The following is a 23,552-nucleotide window of genomic DNA, read 5'->3' as shown; positions in this document are numbered from 1 at the left end:
CTTTGAATTGAAAAAATGAGATCAAAACTTTCTGCTGAATTGTGTTAACTGCAACCAGGAATCCCAGTCGGACTGGGCAGCTTTACTCCTTTTCTAAATCTTCATTGGCCCATTCAGTTATCCCATTGGCCTCAGGGTGATAACCAGAAGTTAGGCGTACATAACGCTGTACATCGAAGCGTGAAATGCTGAATGACCAACATGAGACCCAAAGCGCCAGCCCAAACTCACGGAAAGTAAACGCATGAGTAAACCCTTAAAGGCTTCCACTCCTAACAGATTTCTTTTTTAAAATTTATAGAATCCACAATCTTGGACGACTCCCAAAAGTGCGGCACTGGTTTATTCACATCCAACAGCACAATTCATATCGGTGGATCTTAGCAAGGAACACATAAAATAGCAGAACCCGTTAAAAACAAAAAGGGCATCTCAAATTTATTACTGAATTCAAAACGTATAGAATGCAAAAAATGAACAATGAAGCAAACGTCTATTGACTTTACAGACAACATTAACTGAACCAAGAGAAATAAATTCAATTTACAAAATCTAAAACTCTATTGCCAGTCCATGACAGCATGCAATGATCAGACAGAGACACCAGCAGCAGGACACACAGACACAAAGGCACTCACCGGTGGTGTCGGACCACCATTATTTTCTGGATTTTTCTGAAAAATAAAGAGAAAGCAGAAATTTGGGAATGTGTCTTCACGAGGAGTTGTGCAAACCTTGACTAAGAGCTGCTCTAAAAGTTCTTGGCTTGTGCTGCGCTGCCTTGTGTCCCTGTGTAACTGTGTGCAGACGTGTCAATGACATCCCGTGGCAGGGGAGCTGAGCCAACCCAGCGTCTGTGTCCTGCCTACCCGATGCCCCCCGAACTCCAGTCCTAGTGGTGCCCTCCCACCCCGCCTGTCTTTTTGTATGGTCACGCCCCTCTGGGATTCCTGAACATCTCCCTTCAGTTTTGTAGTGACGGGTGGCACTGCCAAGAAGATGTGTGGGCAGAGACAGAGAGGTAAGTCGACGTCACCACAAGGCGCCCACTCGTGGCATTCAGAGGTGGTCTCTACGCTCACACTGCAAAGAGACCACTTCTGAGTCAGATGTTGCGGGTCTATGGCTGACCACGGCAGTTCACCACAGGTGTGAGTCCACATCAATACAAGCCTGCAGCTCCTCCTCGAGTCTTCACGTGGATCAGCTGCTTCATGTTGACGATGTGCATTATTAACAGTTGGCTTCTTCATTTTTAGATCATTCTGCAGGGACACACCTGAGAACTCGTGATGCCAGCTGTCTTGCTGCCCAGCCCGAGGGCACACAGTCAGGGAAGTAAGCCCAGGAGGCCAATTGGAACAACCAACAATATAAAAACAGCAAAGGCAGGTGGCTACAAAGCCTTTGTCCAGGGTTGTAGGGTCCTACCATGGTCTTCATTTGGATTTTAAAACAAAATGTTTAGTGTGCTTTAGCTGTAGTCTATGAACATGACAATATGTAAGGGACTTTTTCCATTTAAATTTCAACAAACACCTGACTACAAAAAAAAAAGCTAAATAAAAGGTTTGTGTCTGGTGTACCGACAATCCTCCAATAAAAACACGGGATTTGCAAGAGCCCACCCTCTGAGCTACGATGAGTGAAGGTGAAAAAAGAGCTGAAAAGATCAGTTAGCACCTCAGAAGCTTCTTCACACAACCATCCGTCTCTTAAAGTTCATTAGCTGCGCCTCTTTAAAGGTCCTCATTGGAAAAGATCAGACGTCGGCATCACTGTGGGCCTGAGCTGGCATTGCCAAACGAGACCCCCGACAGTCTTTAGCTGGCCCCTGGTCAGGAGACTCTAACGATTCAGTCATTTGTTAGTAAAAAGCATCGGCTGCTGACCAGTTCTCATGAGAGGATGATGAAGGTCACAGTAAGGCAAGCATCCAAGGTGGTGGATGAAACAAACTTTGACGCCATTCCAAATAATGATTTAGGGAGAGGCTTTTTAGGCCATCAGGACCTTTTAATTTATTTCTCAGACTCGAGTATTCGGCTAAAAAAGACGTTTGGCCCAAACTTTTGACTCCTTTTTTGCTTAACTCATCATTTCCTGCTCTGATTTTTACAGAATGTTCACAGCTCTTTGAATTTACATCATTAAGATATTTTTGAGACACCAATTTGCTTATCATTGACAGCTGCCATCTTGTTTTCCAATATTTCTTATAATTTCCTATACTGCTGTTAGTTCTCTTCCTCCATCGGTACCCTGCAATGCCCAGAAGTGTGTCACGTGATGCCAGTATCTAAGAGTCCGGCTATTGTGTAAAGGCTTTGTGAAGTTTAGTTAGTTCACAATCTTCTCAGGAAGCCCGCCTGGTCAGGTTGGGTTTTGGGCTTTGATTTTGTTGACTTCAGAGCCTTGCTGTCCCTCATTTCCTGCTTTTAGTGCGTATCGTCTGACTGACGCTCCACCGTGGCAGCACCCTGGCCTAGTAGTGTTACAGTAGGGCACCTGCTCAGCCCAGGGTTGCTGGGAACTACAGAGGGCGGTGACGGGCACAAAATGTCTTCCAGCCCAGGACATGCATGATACACACTGACTCAGTTGCTTTTAGGACCACTAGAATAATAATAATAATAATAATAATAATAATTATAACTTCAAGAACAGCTTTTCTTCTCGGCTGTGCGACAGCTGACCGCCAGGTGCTTGTTCCCTGTGTAAATCCTCTTTTTAGAGTCTCATGTTGTGTTTCTTGTCTTTTTGTCTGTCACTGGTCACTACTGTACTCCAGTCACTGGTTCTTGGGTGACATGCAATCAAGAACTTCTTTGTACTGAGGATGACAAATGTGAACTTGAACGTGAAGAAGGACAAAGATGGACAGGAAGACAAGAAGACCTTCTGTGTGGTCCTCGGGCCGTGTTCTTCCCATTGCAGAATGAGGGTAGATTAATTTTATTAAAGGGATAAAGAAATGGAGCGAGTGACAATACCATGAGGGCTAAGACATGTATTTATGTAGTCACTAGCAAAACACCTGCGCTTCGCAGCGGCGAAGTACTGCCTTAAAAGTTTTATTAAGAAGAAAATTAAACCTTTTTAAACTGAGGGAAAATATACCAATAATTATCTGTTAAGGATCTCTTTGTGTACCACATTGTGAGTTCGGCCCTCCGGTTGTAATCTGACGGAGCTGTGCGCTGAGGTTACTCTGAGCATGTAACGTACAGTCGGCCATGTGAACAGTAATCTTGTGTCAAATCTCACAGCTTGGATTGCTGCTGTCACAATCAGTTTGAGTTTCATGGTTTGTTTCAATGACGACAGTATTTGTAGGACTTGTGTTGAAGTGACATTCGGCATCTGTCAAGCATTGTAAGCACACAACCGGTTTCATCGATAACTTCACATCCAGCTTTTGAGAGTTGAAACATTCATAAACATCAAAGTGTCCACTAATCAAATCGTCACCTGTGAGTCTAAGATGTTTAAGAGGCATTGGCGGTTGTCCAAAGGTGTAAAATATTTGGCCATTTCTGTACACTTAAAAGCGACAACCAAACAATTCAGCGGCAGCCATCAACTCACATGCAGATCCATAGGTGAAGGGCTTAAGCATTTCACTCTTCTAGTGCTCCTGTGTAGTCTAATTATCTCCTGTACGTCAACAGTCCACACCTTGAACCTGTCCAGTCATTCAATACATAAGACACAATGGATATCAAGAGTGAGCCTGATATGGCCGTGCAATATGTAACAAAGAGAATGGAAAAGGCAGGTGCCATCTCTGGGCATGGAAACCACTCAGTAAGTGACAGTTCTTTGATCGATGGTGATCACCTCGATAGACATGTTAATGGGGGTACGGTTGGAATGATAAAGGAAATGGGTACCTGAACAATGTAAAGTAAGTCTAAAATACCTACACAATAACTATAATCGTAATAAATGAACAATAAAACAGCGGAGAAGCCGTGGATTAAATAAAAAGGTTGTAGTTATCAGCAGGGAGATGTGAATCCTGTGGTGAAGCAAGGAAGGGAATGTAGAGACCGGAGCGACGGACGGCCTTATATAGGCAGGCAGCCAACAACGTGGGAGGTGTTAAGATGGGGGACCCAACGCCACCTCACACGGTGACCGAGCTGCAGGCTATGGACGTATATATGTACGTAAGTAGGATTCAGTTAGCGTTGGGAACCAAATTTCTTGCGTACCATGCGTACCAAATTTCTTGAAGATGGGCCCATAAGTAGCAAAGACAGTTGAAAAGTTCAATTTGGCGGCCAACAGTGGCATCATACCACCGAAATAAGCACGTACATCGGTTTCGGTTAGCACAGGGAAGCCGCCTACAAAATTTTGTGAAGATGGGGCCATAAATAAGAAAGTTCAACATGGCGGACGTTGTCGACTGTTATCGACCGTTATGACCGTCACGCGTAGAGTTTCGAAATGAAACCTGCCTAATGTTTGTAAGTAAGCTGTAAGGAATGAGTCTGCCAAATGTCAGCCTTCTACCTTCACGGGAAGTTGGAGAATTAGTGATGAGTGAGTCAGTCAGTGAGGGCTTTGCCTTTTATTAGTATAGATTAAGGACCACTGCGGGTTGAAATTATAAATCAGAAATCAATAAGCGAACTCACAGTCGTACACTTGTGCTAAATTCATAACCTTTAAGCCATGAACAATGACACGCTATCTTCTTAGCAGTCCACGTGGCACCAGTGACATCACACAACGCAGCCTCTGGTGAACATAATGGAAGTGCAGTCTTGGACGTCTCAATCCTTCCAAAGAACACATTTTACAAAAATAGCCATAGAAGGAAAAGTCTCAGAATGTCCAGAAATAAATGAGAGTAACATTATTCAGAGCAGGGAAACGTCCTACCGCCACCTGAATCATAAAAGGTCATTTGTGGCGAGGTGCCGACACGGCCATTAAGAATCATTTTGTTCTTTGTTCAGTTTGCTCCATGCTGATGACAAAGGACATTGAGGAGATCTGAGAGAAGCACTTCCTGCTGCTCATCCATAATCACCAGACAAGCTGACGTCCTCCATGGGACTTTCAGTCATTGGTCTTCCCTGCAGTGGACATCCTAGAAAATTCCCTTAAACATTTACATTTACAATTTACAAATCTGACCCTAAATATTTAATTTGCGCTTTATTTTAGATGAACTTCCGCTTTAAGTGAATCAGTTGGATGACCAGGACTACTAGCCTTGGGTTTAATTGTGTGCAAAAGTTTAGAAAACATTCAATGCCAGCACAAAACAAGAAGAGGTGACAAGCAGGTGACTGAGCTCAACGTGTCAGGGACGCCCGGGGGGAACAAAGATGCGTATCTGAGGGGTCAGTGAGAACGATAAAAGTTTCAGCTTTAGAAAAAGTTCCATTAGATTGTTATTCTTTAGAACCAACAGCTAAGCAAACTGAAGCAGCAGTGAATTGTGGGATGCAAGTAGACTTGCTAATACAGAGAACTCTGGGAGAAATATGCAAATGAACCGCAAACATTAAGAAGGTGTCTCCTGTTATGTGGAAGATCAGATAAATTAGCCGGTGTAAGAACATGTGGAACTGCGGTGGGCTGGCGCCCTGCCCGGGGTTTGTTCCTGCCTGGCACCCTGTGTTGGCTGGGATTGGCTCCAGCAGACCCCTGTGACCCTGTGGTTAGGATATAGAGGGTTGGATAATGGATGGATGGATGGATGGATGGAAGAACACGCGGAATGGCGGCTTCTAGGGACTTTGCTATTCAACTCGGGCCTCACAATTAGCTTAAAGTAGCTTTAGGGTGACAGAAGAGCGAGAGCACAAAGAGAAATTCCCAATCATTCCTACTGGTGTGACGCAGACGAATATTCAGCTGTGGAGGAGGACAGACGTGAAGCACACAACATGCCTACTTTCAAAATGGAGGACACTGTGCCCACTATGAAAAGGCAAACTACAAAGAGGCACTGAAAAGGACACGCGGTCTAAGAAGGAGGGCGCGGCACAGCGCCAGCTAAGAAATGAAAATGCAGACCTGCTCCATTGTGGCAAATCCTTTTAAGGAAGGCTTAGCGGGGTTAAGAAGAATGGACTCTTTAAATTGCACCGACGTCTCTCTCCTGCTAATTCTGAGGCAAAGTTCAGAGTTTGACTTCTGGTATTTAATGCCTGCTTTCCCTGCCGAGTTCCCACTAAACGTGTCTTGTTTGTTGATGCCATGTGCCCAAGGTGAGCTCGTCTCTTTCAAAGGCAGCCATCTTGCCTTCTCAGAGAGCCGTTTATGTTGGTGAAGGGGCGAACTGTGCAGGGGTAACCTTGAAGTCGCCATCTGCTGTGGTATTTTGAAACTGAGCTCGCCGGCCTGTCGCTTTCGGGGGACTCTTGGTGGCTCGGCTTTGAGTGTCAGATGTGAGGAGTGACGAGTAGATTTCATGGGCTGTACGTGTAAATCAGTGCTAACAATTTGGACATTTCCAGTGCCAACTCTGAGGTTAAAGTGCCCTTCCTGGACACCCCAACACTATGCCATACAAGCCCTCATTGAACGCCTTCAGCATTTCTCTTTGTCCTTCAAAGTCTCCACCAACCCCACTTGTGCCCATTGGCTTTGGTCACCGATGGCACTTTTGGACTTGGCCTGCCCGACAGTCTAACAAATCAATAAACAATGCCAGCTTGCCAGTTGCTCTTTGGGTGGTCACCCAAACTTTTCAGGGTGGCAGATGCCAACTGTTACCTTAACATGGATTAGAACACATGGGCACAGGATGATAGTGCATGTTTTTTCATTTTTGGATGGCATTCTCTTGTTTAAGTTTGTTCTTGTCATTTTTGTCACTTTTTCCTTGTTAAGACAGTGACGTGATCTGCCATTTTGTGCAGGTGATAGGACCTTAGTCACTAAGCCTGAGCCTTGCGCCAAAGGAGTGTGGGCACCTCATGTGTTTGTTAAGTCTGATCTTGTGCCCAATTTCACATTTGAGTCCTCAGCTTTCTGCCTCGAGCTAGAGTAGCATGGTGGCACAGAGGTCAGCCTTGCTGCTTTGGTGGCCTGCTTGTTGAATGTCCTCTCAACATCTCTCTGTGCAGGTCGTCAACTCTGCATTGACTGGGAGTGAGTGGGCAGCACTGTGGTCTCGTCCAGGATGACTGGCAAGAGGGTTAAGTGCGTCAGAGAACAATACGTAAAACGAAGTCAATTCGTATACAAAGACTGAGAAGGAAAAGGAAACTCCAGGCAGGAGGTGCACAGTTGAGCAAAAATCTCATAAGAAGCAGCAAAGAGCCTCACTAAGATGGCCGCAAGCGGCTCAAGACAACACTCACACTGTTACTGTGGTGAGGGGGCAATGGATGGGTGCCAGTGGGGAAAACCAATCAGCAAAAAACAAAAGATAAATAACTCAACATAAAGCTCTTGGGCAACGGCGCCAACCTTGAAGTATCACACAACCATCTTGGGGGACTGGTAGATGCCACCTGACCAAAGCATTTAGAGCGGTTTGTATCAACAGGGTTATGAAACCAAAGCAGCCATCTTAACATGGCGGCGGCCAGTAGCTGTGGACTGGAGGGGTGCTGTTCCTGGACCCACTTAGTGTTTCAATGGCACAATAGAAAAATTCAAACAAGAGCAGGTCACTCACCCCAACAAAGCTTGCCAGTCCTGCCCACTTAACTCATCTAAAATAACAGCAAGTCGAGGTCCCTCAAGTCCTCCTGTCCACCACACTACCTGGTCACTTACTCCGTGTGTCTGTGGTTCTCTTCCTCATGTTGGTGTGACATTCGCCCTTCACAGGTTTCAGGCTGTGTCCCTGTGTCCTTGATGACCTCATTTTAAAGTCATCATCTTGACCTACTGGACTAACTCCCTTCATCATGTTAGACACTTCAGTCACTCAGGTCTCCTCTTCATCACTGTGAAGGCTCAGCTCTTTAAATCTTCATAATTCACCCTTGTAGCCCCCCGTAATAAGCCTAGTCGCTCTTTTCGGGACCTTCTTTAGTGCTGCTGTGTCTTTATGGAGACCCAAACTGCATCTGGGACTCCAGATGAGGCCTCACCAGAGTGTTAGAAAGGTGGAGCAGAGCCTCCTGGGACACATCAAGGCGCTATATGACCTGAGAGTGTGTGAGCCTTCTTGATGGAGATAGATATGATCAACTACTAGTGAGTTCTATCTACTGTATCTATCAACTATATAGTATATAGTGCCTTTCACCTATCTATCTATCTATCTATCTATCTATCTATCATATAGTGCCTTTCACTCTATCTATCTATCTATCTATCTATCTATCTATCTATCTATCATATAGTGCCTTTCACTCTATCTATCTATCTATCTATCTATCTATCATATAGTGCCTTTCACTCTATCTATCTATCTATCCTTCTATCTTTCTATCTATCTATCATATAGTGCCTTTCACTCTATCTATCTATCTATCTATCTTTCTATCTTTCTATCTATCATATAGTGCCTTTCACTCTATCTATCTATCTATCTATCTATCTATCTATCTATCTATCTATCTATCTATCATATAGTGCCTTTCACTCTATCTATCTATCTATCTATCTATCTATCTATCTATCTATCTATCTATCTATCTATCTATCTATCTATGTGCTATATAGTGTCTTTCTCTCTATCTATCTATCTATCTATCTATCTATCTATCTATCTATCTATTATATAGTGCCTTTCACTCTACCTATCTATCTATCTATCTATCTATCTATCTATCTATCTATCTATCTATCTATCTATCTATCTATCTATCTATCTATCTGTGACTTGTACTCCTCACATCAAGGCGCTATATATTCTGACAGTCTGAGATCCTTCTTAACACTAGAATTACCAGAGCCTACGAAAAAACTCGTAATTCCGTCCCTTCTTAAACTGCTTCTTAAATCCCTTCACACCTTTCCGCCAGCGCCCTTTGTCTTCTAAATGTGCTGATAAAGAGAAGCTCGGAGCAGCCGGCTATTCCATCCCCCCACCAATTTAGAACGTGCACGAACTTCTCTCAGCTCAGGCCTTGATTGAGTATCTGGGGGTGAAGTGGAGTTTTAGAGTGAAATAATAGATCGTTGTTTGGAACACACGCATTTCATGTCTGTTCCGTTTCTACAGTAATCTGTGTCAACACATTGTTTAAACAGAAACGTTTTTTTTATATTCTAGTAGTAGATGACAAAATGTAGGCATAAACTATATAATGTATGAAGCCTGAAGTCCAAATAGCAAAGAAACATTTTCACAAGAATAACACAATTGCGCTTTTATTCAAAAATATAACTGCAGAAACAAAAAGCCGACTTAACATGCGACATTGACACCAGTTTATTGTCATTGACTCCGTGGTTCAATAGACTCAACCCCCGCTTGGGAATCAAGGGGTCACGAGTTCAATCCTGCAACCCCCCGTTTTGAGAAGTAAACTGCTCTTAGTCTTACTGTTTTAGAATAAAAGCATACATTTGATTTCAGTCTGTAACAGCCGGTGCAGTTTATGATCCTTGTAAAGGTTAGCTTTTTTTTTTTATTCACTTTTCATTCTCTCAGTCGCGTTCAGAATCAATCCATACAACTCCATCTGACACGGCTGTTTTCACTAAAGACGCGCTATAGCTCTGCAGTGTACCACGATGCATACTAACGCCAAACACCCCCAGTTCTGACACACATACGCTAGCGAAGCTGCCTTCTTCATATCTCACCCTCACTTGCTTTTCTTTTTATTGAGTGTTCCTGCCAGTCCCCGCATGTTGCTGTATGCTGTTTCTTTTGTACTCCAGGACATTCAGAGGAAAGAATGGTAAAGAGCAGTAAGTTCGGCACTATATACAATCATCAGACACTCCCCATCTGCCCGTTGTTTTGTTATACTTTTCAATACTTTTTATACTGCTCAAACGGGCATGCTCAAAAAATACACGTGTAATGCCACGAAAAGTGCACACAGACACTTCATTTCGCAAACAAAACAAGTGCACTTTTATTCAAAACTACCTGTATAACCGAAGAAAAAAGAAAGCAAGTTACAGTAGGCGATTGATACGACATCTTGCATGGTGCAATGCTAAGAAGTGCAGATTTTCATTCCGTGCTATATAAAATCATCACATTCAAATATTAACAGTTCCCACACACCCAAGGACCGTCCTTCCTACATTTACGACATGTGTACTTGTTGCCGTGTACACACCTCTCTGTGCTATGGTTTCTATTACACTGAATGAGCACCTGACACTGTACTTTCTTCCCTGGGGGAAGGTCCCGCATCAGAGAATTTCCAGTTCCTGCATAAATTCACACCCGATCTGACGCTGTTCGTTTTCAAATAATATTGCATTAGTGCGATTATATTTTCACATATATTGTCTCTTTCTTTCAGGTGTGTAATAGAAACCACAGCATAGAGAGAAGTGTGTACACTGCTTCTTACAGGAAAAGGTGATGGAAAAAGTGCACTTGAATAAAAGTGCACTTTTGTTATACTTTTACACCAATATATGTTCCTGTGTTTGAGCGACACGGGCAGATGGGGAGTGTCTGATGATTGCATATAGCGCCGAAGTTACTGCTCTTTACCATTCTTTCCTCTGCATGTCCTGGAGTACAAAAGAAACAGCATACAGCAACATGCGGGGACTGGCAGGAACACTCAATAAAACTGAATAAAAAGAAAATCAAGTGACGGTGAGATACGAAGAAGGCAGCTTCGCCAGCGTTTGTGTGTCAGAACCCGGGGATGGGGAGTTTGGTTTGGCGTTAGTATGCATCGTGGTACACTGCAGAGCTATAGCGCGTCTTTAGTGAAAACAGCCGTGTCAGATGGGGTTGTATGGATTGATTCTGAACGTGACTTAGAGAGTGAAAAGTGAATAAAAAAAAAAAGCTAACCTTTACAAGGATCATAAATTGCACCGGCTGTTACAGACTGAAATCAAATGTATGCTTTTATTCTAAAACAGTAAGACTAAGAGCAGTTTACTTCTGAAAACGGAGGGGCGCAGGATCAAACTCACGACCTCTTGATTCCCAATCGGTGGCTGAGTCTATTGAGCCACGGAGTCAGTTACAACAAACTGCTGTCAATGTCGCATGTTAAGGCGGCTTTTTGTTTCTGCAGTTATATTTTTGAATAAAAGCGCAATTGTGTTATTTTTGTGAAAATGTTTCTTTGCTATTTGGACTTCAGGCTTCATACATTATATAGTTTATGCCTACATTTTGTCATCTACTACTAGAATATAAAAAACGTTTCTGTTTTAACAATGTGTTGACACAGATTACTGTAGAAACGGAACAGACATGAAATGCGTGTGTTCCAAACAACGATCTATTATTTCCACTCTAAAACTCCACTTCACTCCCAGATACTCAATCAAGGCATGAGCTGAGAGAAGTTCGTGCACGTTCTAAATTGGTGGGGGGATGGAATAGCCGGCTGCTCCAAGCTTCTCTTTATCAGCACATTTAGAAGACAAAGGGCGCTGGCGGAGAGGTGTGAAGGGATTTAAGAAGCAGTTTAAGGTGGGACGGAATTACGAGTTTTTTCGTAGGCTCTGGTAATTGTAGTGTTAATGGCGTCAGCACACCGTCTGCCACTTGATAGTCCTCTATGCCTCCTAAACCTTCTCCTAAGGTGGACTCTCAATGTTCAGACCCCCCATTGTGTCTTCACACCTCACATTTTTACTTCCTACGTGTAAAACTTTACATTTACTGACATTAAATGTCGTCCAAGCCCCTCTGTGATGACTCTGTGGATTCAAGACCATCTGCCAGTTTGGCCAGCTTGTTATTTATCCATCCATCTATTATCCAACCCGCTGTATCCTGACTACAGGATCACGGGGGTCTGCTGGAGCCAATCCCAGCCAGCACAGGGTCTCAAAGCAGGAACAAACCCCAGGCAGGGCACCACACACACACACCAGGGACAATTTAGGATCACCAATTCACCTGACCTTCATGTCTTTGGGAGGAAACCCACGCAGACGCGGGGAGAACATGCAGACTCCATGCAGACCCTTAAGGGTCTCCTTACTGTGAGGCAGCAGTGCTACCCACTGTACCACCGTGCCGCCTGCTTGTTATTAATATTAAATAAATGATATTAAATAAGCTGGAGATATGAGAACAAGGGAGACAGAAGGGAAGATGGCATTTCTAACTGCCTTTGACATGACCCGGTAGGTGGCACGACCTTCATACAGCGAGAGCCATTCTGAGGAGTTAGTGCTCCCTGCTGGACATACGTGGGCTATTAATTCATGAAGAAAGACCCTAAAACACAATCAGGGTGACGAGTGCCACTTCACGTGTGTATTTGGGTGGGCCAGGGAAGAGCAAAGCGCAGTGGATCTGCTGCCCCCATTGCGAGGGCACTGCCAATCACTGCTGTGTGTTTCGGCGACGTCCCACTCCCTACAAGAGAAGCTCTGATGTTTTGTTGCTTAATTCAAAGTTCAGCGACTGCCCACCAAGATGCCCATCAGCCTTTGGGCCTAAACCACCTCCTCGGCTTAATTTTACATTTCCCTTAAGGCTGACTTCATTGTTTTCCTTGGAAGACCCTGGCACTTTTCCCAAATCACAATAACTGCTGGCACCAGAGCCAGAAGGCTTCAACTGTCTAAAAATAAACATAAAATAAAAGTTGAGCCAAAAATCAAGAAGTGCAGAATGAGAAGGAAAGGCAAACAGCCTGTTGGGGGCAGCACTGCACCTCACGCCCCACCTTGACAGAAGTCAGCAAGTGCCACGCAGTGTCAGCCCCGGCCTCTGGGGGGCGCTGTGGTGCGACTCTGGCTACATATCCACTCATGGCATGCACGGCGCCCACTTACCGTCGGCGGTGAACCCGTGGGGCAGATGGGACAGCACTCTCCTTCTGGGATCTCAGGAGACGCGCACTCCAAAGGTTCATCATCACAGATGACTTCATCACACAGGACAGAGCCATCGTCACACACGCAGATCTGGCACGGCTCCGGCTTCCACACGTCCTTGTTGGCGTAGGTCTGGCTCTCATATGTGCAAGTGCCAAGAACAACTGTGGGGAAGAAGAAGAGAAGAAACGATGGCGGGGTGAGTAGCCGTGCTGCACCAAGTCTCTGGGGGGGTCCTAAGTTTGGTACTGGAGACCCCTGTGACTGCAGGTTTTCACCCACCATCCCATTGCCAGTCCTTGTCTCTCTAGCTGATCCCCTTATTTCTTTTCTGTCGAGAACAGCAGCAGTGTGTGATTTACACGTAGAAGAAGGTGACAAAGAAGTGCCGCTCTGCCCTCGATGGACGCTCTTTGCTCTTTTCATCGTTTTCTGGACTTTGCTCCAAACAACAGCATCTAACAAGCAGAGCAGACACGGGTGCAAAGGACCAAAGGACACCAAGTGGTGGAAGGCTGCAGCCCTGGTGGTCACTCCTAGATAACATGTGGACAGCTGGATGGGTGGAAGTCATGAAAACGAGAATAAAAATCTTAAGGACCGCCGCGTCACACACACACACCGATGCTCGCTGACGTCAAGTAGCATTCAGCAAAGCAGCTTTGAGATTTGTGGTGTGAAGTTTGCACCCGCGTCTCGCTGCTCGTTGTTAATCATTCAGTTACGTGTTCAGAGAAACGTCAAGAGGGACACGTTGAGAACTTGAAAATGGGAATCCTGGTGGGCTTCTCATCCTGCAGCTCTTTGAAAGAAGTAAATGAAGCTGAGAGAATCAGACGAGGAGAAGGCGACGATGGGCGGTCTGAGGCCCTGACACCGTCCAGCTGCAGACGGCTCGGGCGCACTCAAGCACCCTGCGGGCGGCCACCAGTAGCGTCCACTAGAGTTGTAATGGGATGGGAAAGCAGCAGTTCTGTTGTGCTGAATGATGGCGAGTGCAGGGACACGGCGACCTGTTATCCGACTGTAAAGGCTGCACTTATGGAATGAACTTCTGTCCATCCATCCATCCATCCATCTTCTTAATGTGATTATCCAAGGCCAGGCTGCAGGGCAACTGAAGCCAATGCCAGGACCCTAACGTGCCATTTACAGCTGCATTAACCTACCAGGGTGGCATTTCAGTAACTGCCATTATATCAGCTGGCATCGTACCCCTCCTGTTTCACGTTGCCATGTGAGAGCATCTCCAAGGCTGTCCCAACATTGTGCCTGAGAAGAAGCCGCCTGAAGCCTCGCAAACACCGTTTTTAAATAAAGCCCCTTGGCACTCTTGTCGCTCTAAGACTGATGCTAATCTTTCACCTCGTTACCTAATTCTGACTCCTGGTTCAGAGCCACTCCATCCATAGTCATGCCGTCCATAAAGGTGTTCATCCTGCGATTGGCATCACTAGGGCGGCATCATTTCCTCGTCGGTCTACCGCAGCGGAGGCGGCCCGTGCGCGGCTCCTTCGCTGCTCAGGGCTCTGCGCGCTATGACTTCTACTCACCACAAGATGGCACTGTGTCTGTTATTTTCGACGCTCCGAAGTGACGGCGCTTTTTCCGGAACAATCGAGAAGCGTCAAAAGCTTCGCGGGGCTTCGTCCTCCCATCACTAGACAAACTAGTGGGAACAAAAACCTGCAGCCACGGGGACTGGGGGTCCCAGGAGTAGAGTCCCGAAGCACCGAGGTGACAGACTGACGCCCAGCGACTCTTAATGGGCTGCGAGTGGCGGACGCCGCGGCGCGCTAATGGCTGGCGTGTGTCACCTGTGCAGAAATCGGCGTCGGCCTTCAGTGTCGTTAGTGAGCAGTTGGGACTTTAAAGGTGGGAACGCATCCCAAAAAATAACCCAAAACACTTTGGAAGCATAAATGAATGTATAAAACTACTATACCCCCGGCGTCGGAATTGAGTAATGCGACTGAAACAAAGCACAAGGACCCCCGGGTGACGTTACATTGTGAAATGAGGCAATCGAAGGATGGGCAGCTCTGGGGACAGAAAGTTAATGGAGGCCGAGCCAGTCGGACAAGCAGGATGTGTGCGAAGGGACAGTCCGTGTAGCCCGTGGCCAGTGCCCGCCGGTACCAACCTAAGGGAGGAGGTGCCAGTGGCAGCTGGCACTATATACACGCCGCGAGTTTGGGGGGACATCCTCCATGTCCATGTTTAATGCGAATGTCGCTGACCTCTTTTCAAGGGTCGCCTGCGCAGTGTCAGCTTCTACGAGCCGTTAGAATTGCTGCTTTAAAAGGACTTGTCGAGCTAACGGGGCGCCCGCCTCCATTTGCTTGTCAAAATGCCCGTCAGGTTAGGGACAAATTGAAATGGCGACAAAACATTTAAATGGTGACATCTGCGAGCGCCACAGCCGAGTTACGGCCATCGGCTTTTGTTCGCTGACATCGTTGTCTGTCCGGCGAGTCCTGGACGTCCTGAGGCATACCGGGGAGTTTGGTGCGCCTTACTGACCTGTCCGGTGTTCAAACTCAGACAGCTCATCGATACGGGAGACCTGGCAAAAGCCATGGATTACGAGGTGTCTACTAAAAAAAGTGCAGGGCAAAACTGGCAATAAGTGACCGAGTAGCGTTGGTGGACGGTAAGACTTTCAAAAGTCGACTTGATGTTTTTTTAGAAGAATGAAGTGGACAGGACTGGCGAGCTTTGTTGAGCGGAAAGGCCTGTCTCCGTCCAGACTGTGCTAATCTTCTAATTCTTAACGGGATTAAACCGAAAAGTGCGCCTGTAACGCCGGGTCCGTTCTCGTCACGTGACTGCGCCTTAGGCGCCTGCGCTCTCTCTCTCTCACTCACTCTCTCTCTCTCTCTCTATCTCTCTGTCGCTCCACAATCGAAATGCGCGTGCAAGATGACAAGGGGCCACATCTTTGTGAAATAACGAGACAGACAGAAATACATTTTCAAAAAAAAATGCAATGGGCTCATATTATGTTGACAGCTTCGTTGTTAAAATGTAGCTGTCCTGATATTGAATTCATTGATAATGACTTTGATGTAAGTGTGCATGTGTGTGCGTGTGTCGTAAAAAAATAGGAAATAATGAATTAATGAAATAGTGACTGCTGTCACCGTCCTGCTCCACTGACAGACTGAGGAGATCGTTCCTCCCTCACACTATGCGACTCTTCAATTCCACCCGGGGGGGTAAACGCTAACATTATTCAAAGTTATTATCTGCTTTTACATGCATTTTTATTACTCTTTAATATTGTTTTTTTTTTTGTATCAGTATACTGCTGCTGGATTATGGGAATTTCCCCTTGTGATTAATAAAGTATCTATCTATCTATCTATCTATCTATCTATCTATCATATAGTGCCTTTCACTCTATCTATCTATCTATCTATCTATCTATCTATCTATCTATCTATCTATCTATCTATTTATTATATAGTGCCTTTCATATCTATCTATCTATCTATCTATCATATAGTGCCTTTCACTCTATCTATCTATCTATCTATCTATCTATCTATCTATCTATCTATCTATCTATCTATCTATCTATCATATAGCGCCTTTCATTTCTATCTATCTATCTATCTATCTATCTATCTATCTATCATATAGCGCCTTTCATTTCTATCTATCTATCTATCTATCTATCTATCTATCTATCTATCTATCTATTTATTATATAGTGCCTTTCATATCTATCTATCTATCTATCTATCTATCTATCTATCTATCTATCTATCTATCTATCTATCATATAGCGCCTTTCATTTCTATCTATCTATCTATCTATCTATCTATCTATTATATAGCGCCTTTCATTTCTATCTATCTATCTATCTATCTATCTATCTATCTATCTATCTATCTATCATATATCGCCTTTCATTTCTATCTATCTATCTATCTATCTATCTATCTATCTATCTATCTATCTATCTATCTATCTATCTATCTATCATATATCGCCTTTCATTTCTATCTATCTATCTATCTATCTATCTATCTATCTATCTATCTATCTATCATATAGCGCCTTTCATTTCTATCTATCTATCTATCTATCTATCTATCTATCTATCTATCTATCTATCTATCTTTAAATACTGACCCGTAAATCCTGCTTGGCGAGTTTACGTCAGTGTTCCGAGCATGCGCAACGTCAGCGTTTCAGGGTAGCGCCAGCAGTGACGTCAGAGACCCGCGAGTTTGAATGGCCGCCTCTTAATGTGTGGCCTGTGAATGAAGCCCACTTGTATAAAGGATTATTATTATTATTATTATTATTATTATTATTATTATTATTATTATTTTAATATACACAGGAAAATAAGAGCATATTAAATGTTAACAAATGAAAGGAGATCATTCAGTCTTTTAAGCTCCTTTCTTTTGCTACGTAATAGTGATATTTATCTCATTGTTATCATGCTGGCTGCTTACAGAAAATAAAACACCACAAGTAGAAGTTTTGAGCAAAGACCGCCAATCCAACTTGTTATTCCCAGCATGTCCCTTGTTATTATGAAATAAATGAGATAATCATTAAAAATTAGCCCCCCATCTCATGCGTCCCCCACACCTCAGCCTGGCCGTGTCGCAGTCAGGGCTCCTCAAACACGTCAGAGTTTTTCCTCCTCATTCGTCAGCAGTTTCCAGTGTGGTTATCGCCACCCATACAGAAGTGTCACCGCAGTCCTCTGTTGCTGAGTCTTTTGATGACCAACATGTACCCTCAGGCCACAAATGGTGGGCCGACGTGAATTCTTACTGTAGATGTTGTAGTCTTTGATTTTTTTACCACTTGAACTAAACAGTCACAGGAGTCCCCTGTCATCGTACCACAGCCTGGTGACACCACCATACCGGAGGAGCCAACCACTGAGCCACCTTGCCATCCAAAATGAGTTTCAGATATAGGAGGCCTGCCACGGGTCAGAGGGCACATGGTGACCAGTGCTGCTCCAATAACTTGGTGGTCACTGAGCCCATCTGTCTGTCCCTTTCAGAACTGAGCAGGACTCCTGAGGTGACAGATCCTGTCCCAGCCATCATGGGCTCCCTCACACACACACACACACACACCCATCATTCCCAGTTTAAAGTCACAAGTGAGCCCAGACTGCATTGTTTGGGGTACCACAGAAAACCAGAGAGGCACTCGGAAGGTCACAGGCAGAGGGCGACAGGGTCATCGTTTGACCCCCATGTTCGTAGGACAGGCGCCCAGATTTGAGTCCTGCTTTGCTCAGATGCTGTCAGGCCAGGCTGCGGCTTCCCATCACCTCCCATTGGACGAGTGGCCGGGTGCAGTCAGGAGCTCACGGGTCCCATTAAAGAGTGGCCATGTGGACCTTTGAGGGGTCAAAACCCTACCAGCTTGGCTCTTCAAGTGTTTTCAGGAGTCACAGTGCCCTCTTCTGGAGTCTTATGGTTATTGAGCGGGCACTTCAAGGTGCCATTGGCTCCTGCCTGGCACTGCCAAAGTGAACGCTGTGTCGCTTCATCTGCTCTTCTACTTGGACGGTGCACTCATAATACAAAGCCATTGAACTGTCGTGTGACTCTCGAGGGGCCACCTCGGTGCCACTGCCGTGTGGTGTCACCTGCACTTACCTGTTCAGTACAAGTTGATGCTGCTTGGTTTAGTTACCTGACACAACTGGTGCCACTCGGCGAATCTGCCCACAGTACCCTGACATGCTCTTAGGGTTAAGCACAGCGTCACCTGACTGCCAAGAGTCTGTCAAGAGAGGGCATCCCGATGGCATAACAGCAGGCAAAGGTCTGCCAAGGTCCATCTCAAGAGAACAGAAACCACTTGGCCTGTCGGAGTGCATCTTGTGCCATGGGGGCAACGACAGTAAAAGAAAGAGGGGAGACCCTGAAGCAGGCACCACTTTACCTGGCCAGCAGGAGGTGCCACGCAGTCTCTGACAGTTTGACTTTTTGCCCAGTGTTGTGCCCCGTTGACTACCAGGGTGGTGTTCATTTTATTATCTCTCTTCTCCATCACAACATGAAATGTAAAATTTTTGTCATCCATTTCTGTAAAACTACGTGGGGTAAGTTAGATAAAAGAAAAATGTCCTTTTGGATAAGTTACTGCTTACAGGCGCTGAACTAAAGCAGACCCCAGCGTCCCACCCAGGGGGTCTTCAGTACCCGGCCACCTTCAGCTGACTGTCCCCTGGGTTGAGCTGCTGCCTCATCAAGCCCACCTGTGGGTGACGTGTCTGCCATGGCGACTCGGCACCTTTGTGGTTAAATAAAGAATATGAGTGGCACATCAGGATGCCACATGGCGGTGGGGCTAAATAGGCAGGCGTCCCCCAAATTGGATGATTTATTCGCATTTTCCAAAGGGGGAAATGGAGCTTGGGTGGGCAATGTCTTGTGAGATTCTTCAGTTGTTTTTACTGGGGCAAAAAATGTCACATCGAGATAAAAGTTGTTCATTTGTGTGACGTTCAGAAAGCACCCCAGATAAGTGAAATGTATTCGAATTCTTCTTCTTCTTATGATAAAGGGACCACCCTCTGTGTAAAGAGCTGGAAGGGTCTGCAGCCGTTAGTCCAGTGGATGTGACCAAAGCTGACAGCCTGCAGGACTCGGTGTCCTCTCTACTCCTTCTTCTATTTCACATGTCCTATGAAGTAAGCTGCATGGCACCAGATGGTGGCGCGGCATACATGTTGGTTAATGAAAATGTCATTAGGCTCTGTGTGTGACAGGAACTGAACGGAATCAGGTGACAATTAAACTAAACAACAGCTAAAGTTGTCAGACATTCTGCGTCACACCACTGAGTCAACGCCTTTGGTCAATGGCAATGGTCACTACGTGTGTGACAGGAAACAACAATCAGCATGCGAGTGACAGACTGTGACATAAATGAAGGAAGAGCAGCCAGAGGTCCAGTGATGTGACACACGCTGAAACACAAAGAGGTGGCCATGCAAGTCCTCAGCGGACCCTTAATCAAGCTGGTGGTCTGATGAGGCCAGTTGGCATGTGTACCCATTTTGAATCACATCTGAAGGCACAACTGAGCGCCAAGCACAGCTGCCGTCCCCTTGGTCCTCTCCTCTGGACTCTCCCGCTAGTTTGTAGGTCGGCATTGTGACTTGTGCACCTCGGAGCTGCGACTTCGCATGGCGTTCACGCGACATTTGCGACCTGAGCTGCTGATTATACCCGCTGGCCGGGATTGTAAATCACGTATACCCGGCAGGGCACTTTCTTCAGAAATTCAACAGGAGCGGGCTTGGCCCCCCACTTGTGCCGTTGTCGTCGCCGTCTCTGAGTTTATCATTAACACGTCAGATTGTGACGTGACTTTGTCACTTTGCGGTCTTCACGTAACATGAGGGCGGCGCTGCTGCCTCGCAACGAGGAGACCCTGTGTGGGGGTCTGCGTGGAATCAGCCCCCCCGTCCTGCCTTGTGACCGATGCTTGCTGGGGGCTCCCGGGACCCGCTCTGGATAAGAAACCTGATTTTCATCGGGAATGTAAACGCGCCGGGCGTTCAAGGCTTTGTGTGAAGTTTCATCTTTTTAAATGATGTTAATTATTATGGGCTGGCAGTTTGTTTTGTTGAAAATGGAAATAAATTTATGTGCAGTTAATTGCTCGTAAACTCGTTATTTCATCTATTTAAAAAAGGGAAGCAACCAACTGGCCATAAAATCAGGTGGGCACGAGCCCTGGCAGTGAAGGGCAGAGCGTGGAGGCATCGCGCTGATCTCCGGCGACCCCGTCAGGATTGGCGCCGACACCCCGCGACGTTAGGACGGATTGGGGGGGCTGACAGCGCGGAGCGACAGCAGCTGCAGTGGCGCGAGAGAGCAGGCAGAGGGCAGCACTGACCCGCCATAGCCGCCGCTCACGGCGCGTTCACGAGCGTTCACGAGCGTACAGCGCCACGGCAAAGGAGGCGCACAAGGACTACAGGTGAGCCACACCCTCCGTGCCACAGAGATGCCCATAAACTTTACGGGGCAGCCCAGGAGCTGGCATAACACCATCACGAGAACTGGAGCTGCCAGTAGGTATTTGTGACCCATCAGACTGGCCTCATTGTACCACAGGGTGTGCCAATCTTCGTCATTTCATCTCAGTGCCCCCACCAACCAAGTCCAGTGTAGCCCCACAGTCCGCCTGCATCTGCGGGCCATTATCTCAGTGACCCCACCCTGTGCTACACACCCCCTCAGTACCCCCATTCTGCCATTCTCGTGTAACACGCCCCCTTTGGTGCCCTTCATGCTTCCTTAGCCCTGCCCCCTTATCTTTATCGAATGCCAACATTGATGCCCCCTCAGTTCCCCCACCCATACAGCCACTTTCTATTCCCCTCTTCTCCATCAAACACCCCTCCACTGCCCCACCCCGTGCCCCCCGCTGCGCGCCCCCGGGGCTCGGCTGACTCACTCCAGCCAGCCTTTCACAATCGCTTTTGTTCACATGAGAAGTGTGTGACCTGTGGGTCGGCGGCGCTGCGCGGGGGCTCCGTGCCAAGGCTCGTCGATGTTTCTCATTTGTTTTGTGAAGTTCATCGCTGCTCGCCTCATACTTGGCCCACCCTCCCCACTGACACTCCGCTCAAGAATCTCCTTAATGGCTCGCCTGGGAAAACACAGCCCGCTGCCCACCACAAGAGGCTCAGGAAGGATAAAGTGGCATAAGCGCTTGGCTGCGCCCACTACGCCCCATAACCACCCTCAAACGGTCATGGATTAAGAACACCCAGGTGAAGGGCACTATATAAGCTCAAGGTGCACCATCCTCACTGTCCCACCTCACCACCCCACTGCCCTCACTGGCCACACAGGGCACAACACAAACGATAAAATGCTTTCTGCCTGGCTTTGCTGTAGCTGTGCCAATGCCATGCATGAAGTTCAGCCCACCGAACCCCCCTCCCCAGGATGGGGGCTGCTGCCAACTGTGTAGAACCAGGGTGGGGCTGCAGAGCTTGCAAGCCAAGTGAAAATGACCACTGGCCACAGCCTGCAAAAGTGGACACCCAATCCACTGTCCATCTGCATGCCCGTCACAGCACCCAGACTGAACTTCAGTGATCTGCACCCATGCCACTTGTATGCCCACACCCTTGCCCCCTGCCACTAAACTGGCCAGTTTGAGTACAGGCTCGCGGGGTATTGGGTAGGAATCAGCCCTGGACGGGATGCCAGTCTTCAACTGAATGGGCTGGATGTGACAAGCAAACACCACACAAGGGGTGTCCCTGCCAGGAAGTGCCCAGAGGTCCACAGAATGCCCTGCAGAGGCTCTTGGGCTTCAGCCGCATACACACACAGTGCCCCCTGCACTCCATGCCCTCCACCTACACCCCGGTCCATACCCGCCCGGCCACCGCGCACTCACCGTTCTGCTGCGCGAGGACTCGGCCGAGCTGCAGCACGGTGATGAGGAGGACGCCCACGGAGGGCGCACAGCTGGTCATGCCTGGGCAGACACGAGATTCTGTGCAGCTGGACGTCGGTTGAGCAGCTCTCTGACTCCTCGCATGAGACGCCCGCTCTCCGCGCGGCACCCTTAAATAGCCGAGGCCGTCTGGCATCTCCCAAAATCCATCCCACCAGCTGAAATCTGAGAGTTTGTCTCCCAAGAAGGCTGAGTGATTAATCTGCAGCTCCGTTTACAGCACTCGGCCAGCATTTCTCAAATATTTACACGCTGCATCCGGAGTGCACCTCGCCCAAAGCTGTGGCCCCGGCGATCAGATGGACCCGGACCCAGCTGCGGACACCTGGCCGGCCTGCGAGTGGGCACCACCGCCTGGCGTATAGCGCCTTGCTCATCCCGTGCCCTTGCTCTTTCGTGCCAGTGATACGGCTGTTGCTGACACCTGTGGCCATTAGAACTGGACGTTGGCAACTGACTCTGTGGCACTCGCTTCCTTGTGGCAAGTAGACAGCACCCTCTGCTGGCAGGCAGAAGAGTGACCACTGCCCACTAAACTTCACCCATCAGCCAGTCATGTGGCGCTCTCTGCTGGCTGGCCAGTCTCAAACTGGACCCAAGCCAGGCCAATTCCCAGACCCAGTAGTGAAGCAATCGGGGGTGGTGAAAATTCCAAGAAATTCGTCTCTGGCCGCGCGAGACCCTCCAGCTGAACACGAGCAGTGAACACGAGCAGTGAACGGGACAGGAGGTGACACCAAGTGACCCCATTCAGCACACCCGCCTCGATCCAAAGCCAGCTGTGGCCTACATTTATGGCATGTGCCAACCAGAGTGCCCCCACGATGGGCTCTGTCCATGGGTGCAAGCTGATTAGTCAAGCCGGAGTAGGGCAAAAGTGGCACAGCAAGTCTGGAGGGCACAAGCGTGTGCCACCATGTTACATTCTAGCATGGTTAACTTGGCAGAAAGTCACCCTGAGTGGGCAGCCAGTCCGTCAAATGGGATTTGAACCCAGGAGCTGCGATGCAGCTGCCCCAACTGCTGCACCACCCTGCTGCTCCAGACGCCTCACCTCATATAGCGCCTTTCAACACAAAGGCACCTTATGAGTACACGGCTGTTGTCGTTTCTGTGCTCCTCTGAGGCTGTAGACCCTCATGGAGCCCTTCGA

The 23,552-nt window shown here is 47.1% G+C and overlaps 1 protein-coding gene across 2 annotated transcripts in view; it reads right to left on the bottom strand.

Moving 5' to 3' along the window:
• LOC120531990 (collagen alpha-1(III) chain-like) overlaps positions 1-22,550 on the bottom strand; it is a 60,485-nt gene extending 37,935 nt beyond the window's left edge. Inside the window, exons 1-3 of one of the 2 annotated variants that reach the window (XM_039757932.1) lie at positions 22,340-22,550; positions 12,877-13,082; positions 639-674 (exon numbers count right to left, since the gene is read on the bottom strand). In XM_039757932.1, coding sequence (XP_039613866.1) covers positions 639-674; positions 12,877-13,082; positions 22,340-22,535 — 438 coding nt within the window. In that variant the 5' untranslated portion in view covers positions 22,536-22,550. The remainder of the gene's footprint in view (positions 1-638; positions 675-12,876; positions 13,083-22,339) is intronic. The other variant, XM_039757933.1, reaches the window with a different exon arrangement.
• Positions 22,551-23,552: the final 1,002 nt, after the last annotated feature.

This window comes from Polypterus senegalus, chromosome 6 (assembly GCF_016835505.1).
Source record: "Polypterus senegalus isolate Bchr_013 chromosome 6, ASM1683550v1, whole genome shotgun sequence".
Lineage (NCBI taxonomy): Eukaryota > Metazoa > Chordata > Cladistia > Polypteriformes > Polypteridae > Polypterus > Polypterus senegalus.
Note: the sequence above shows the minus strand (reverse complement) of the source record. Positions and strands in the feature narration are given on the sequence as shown.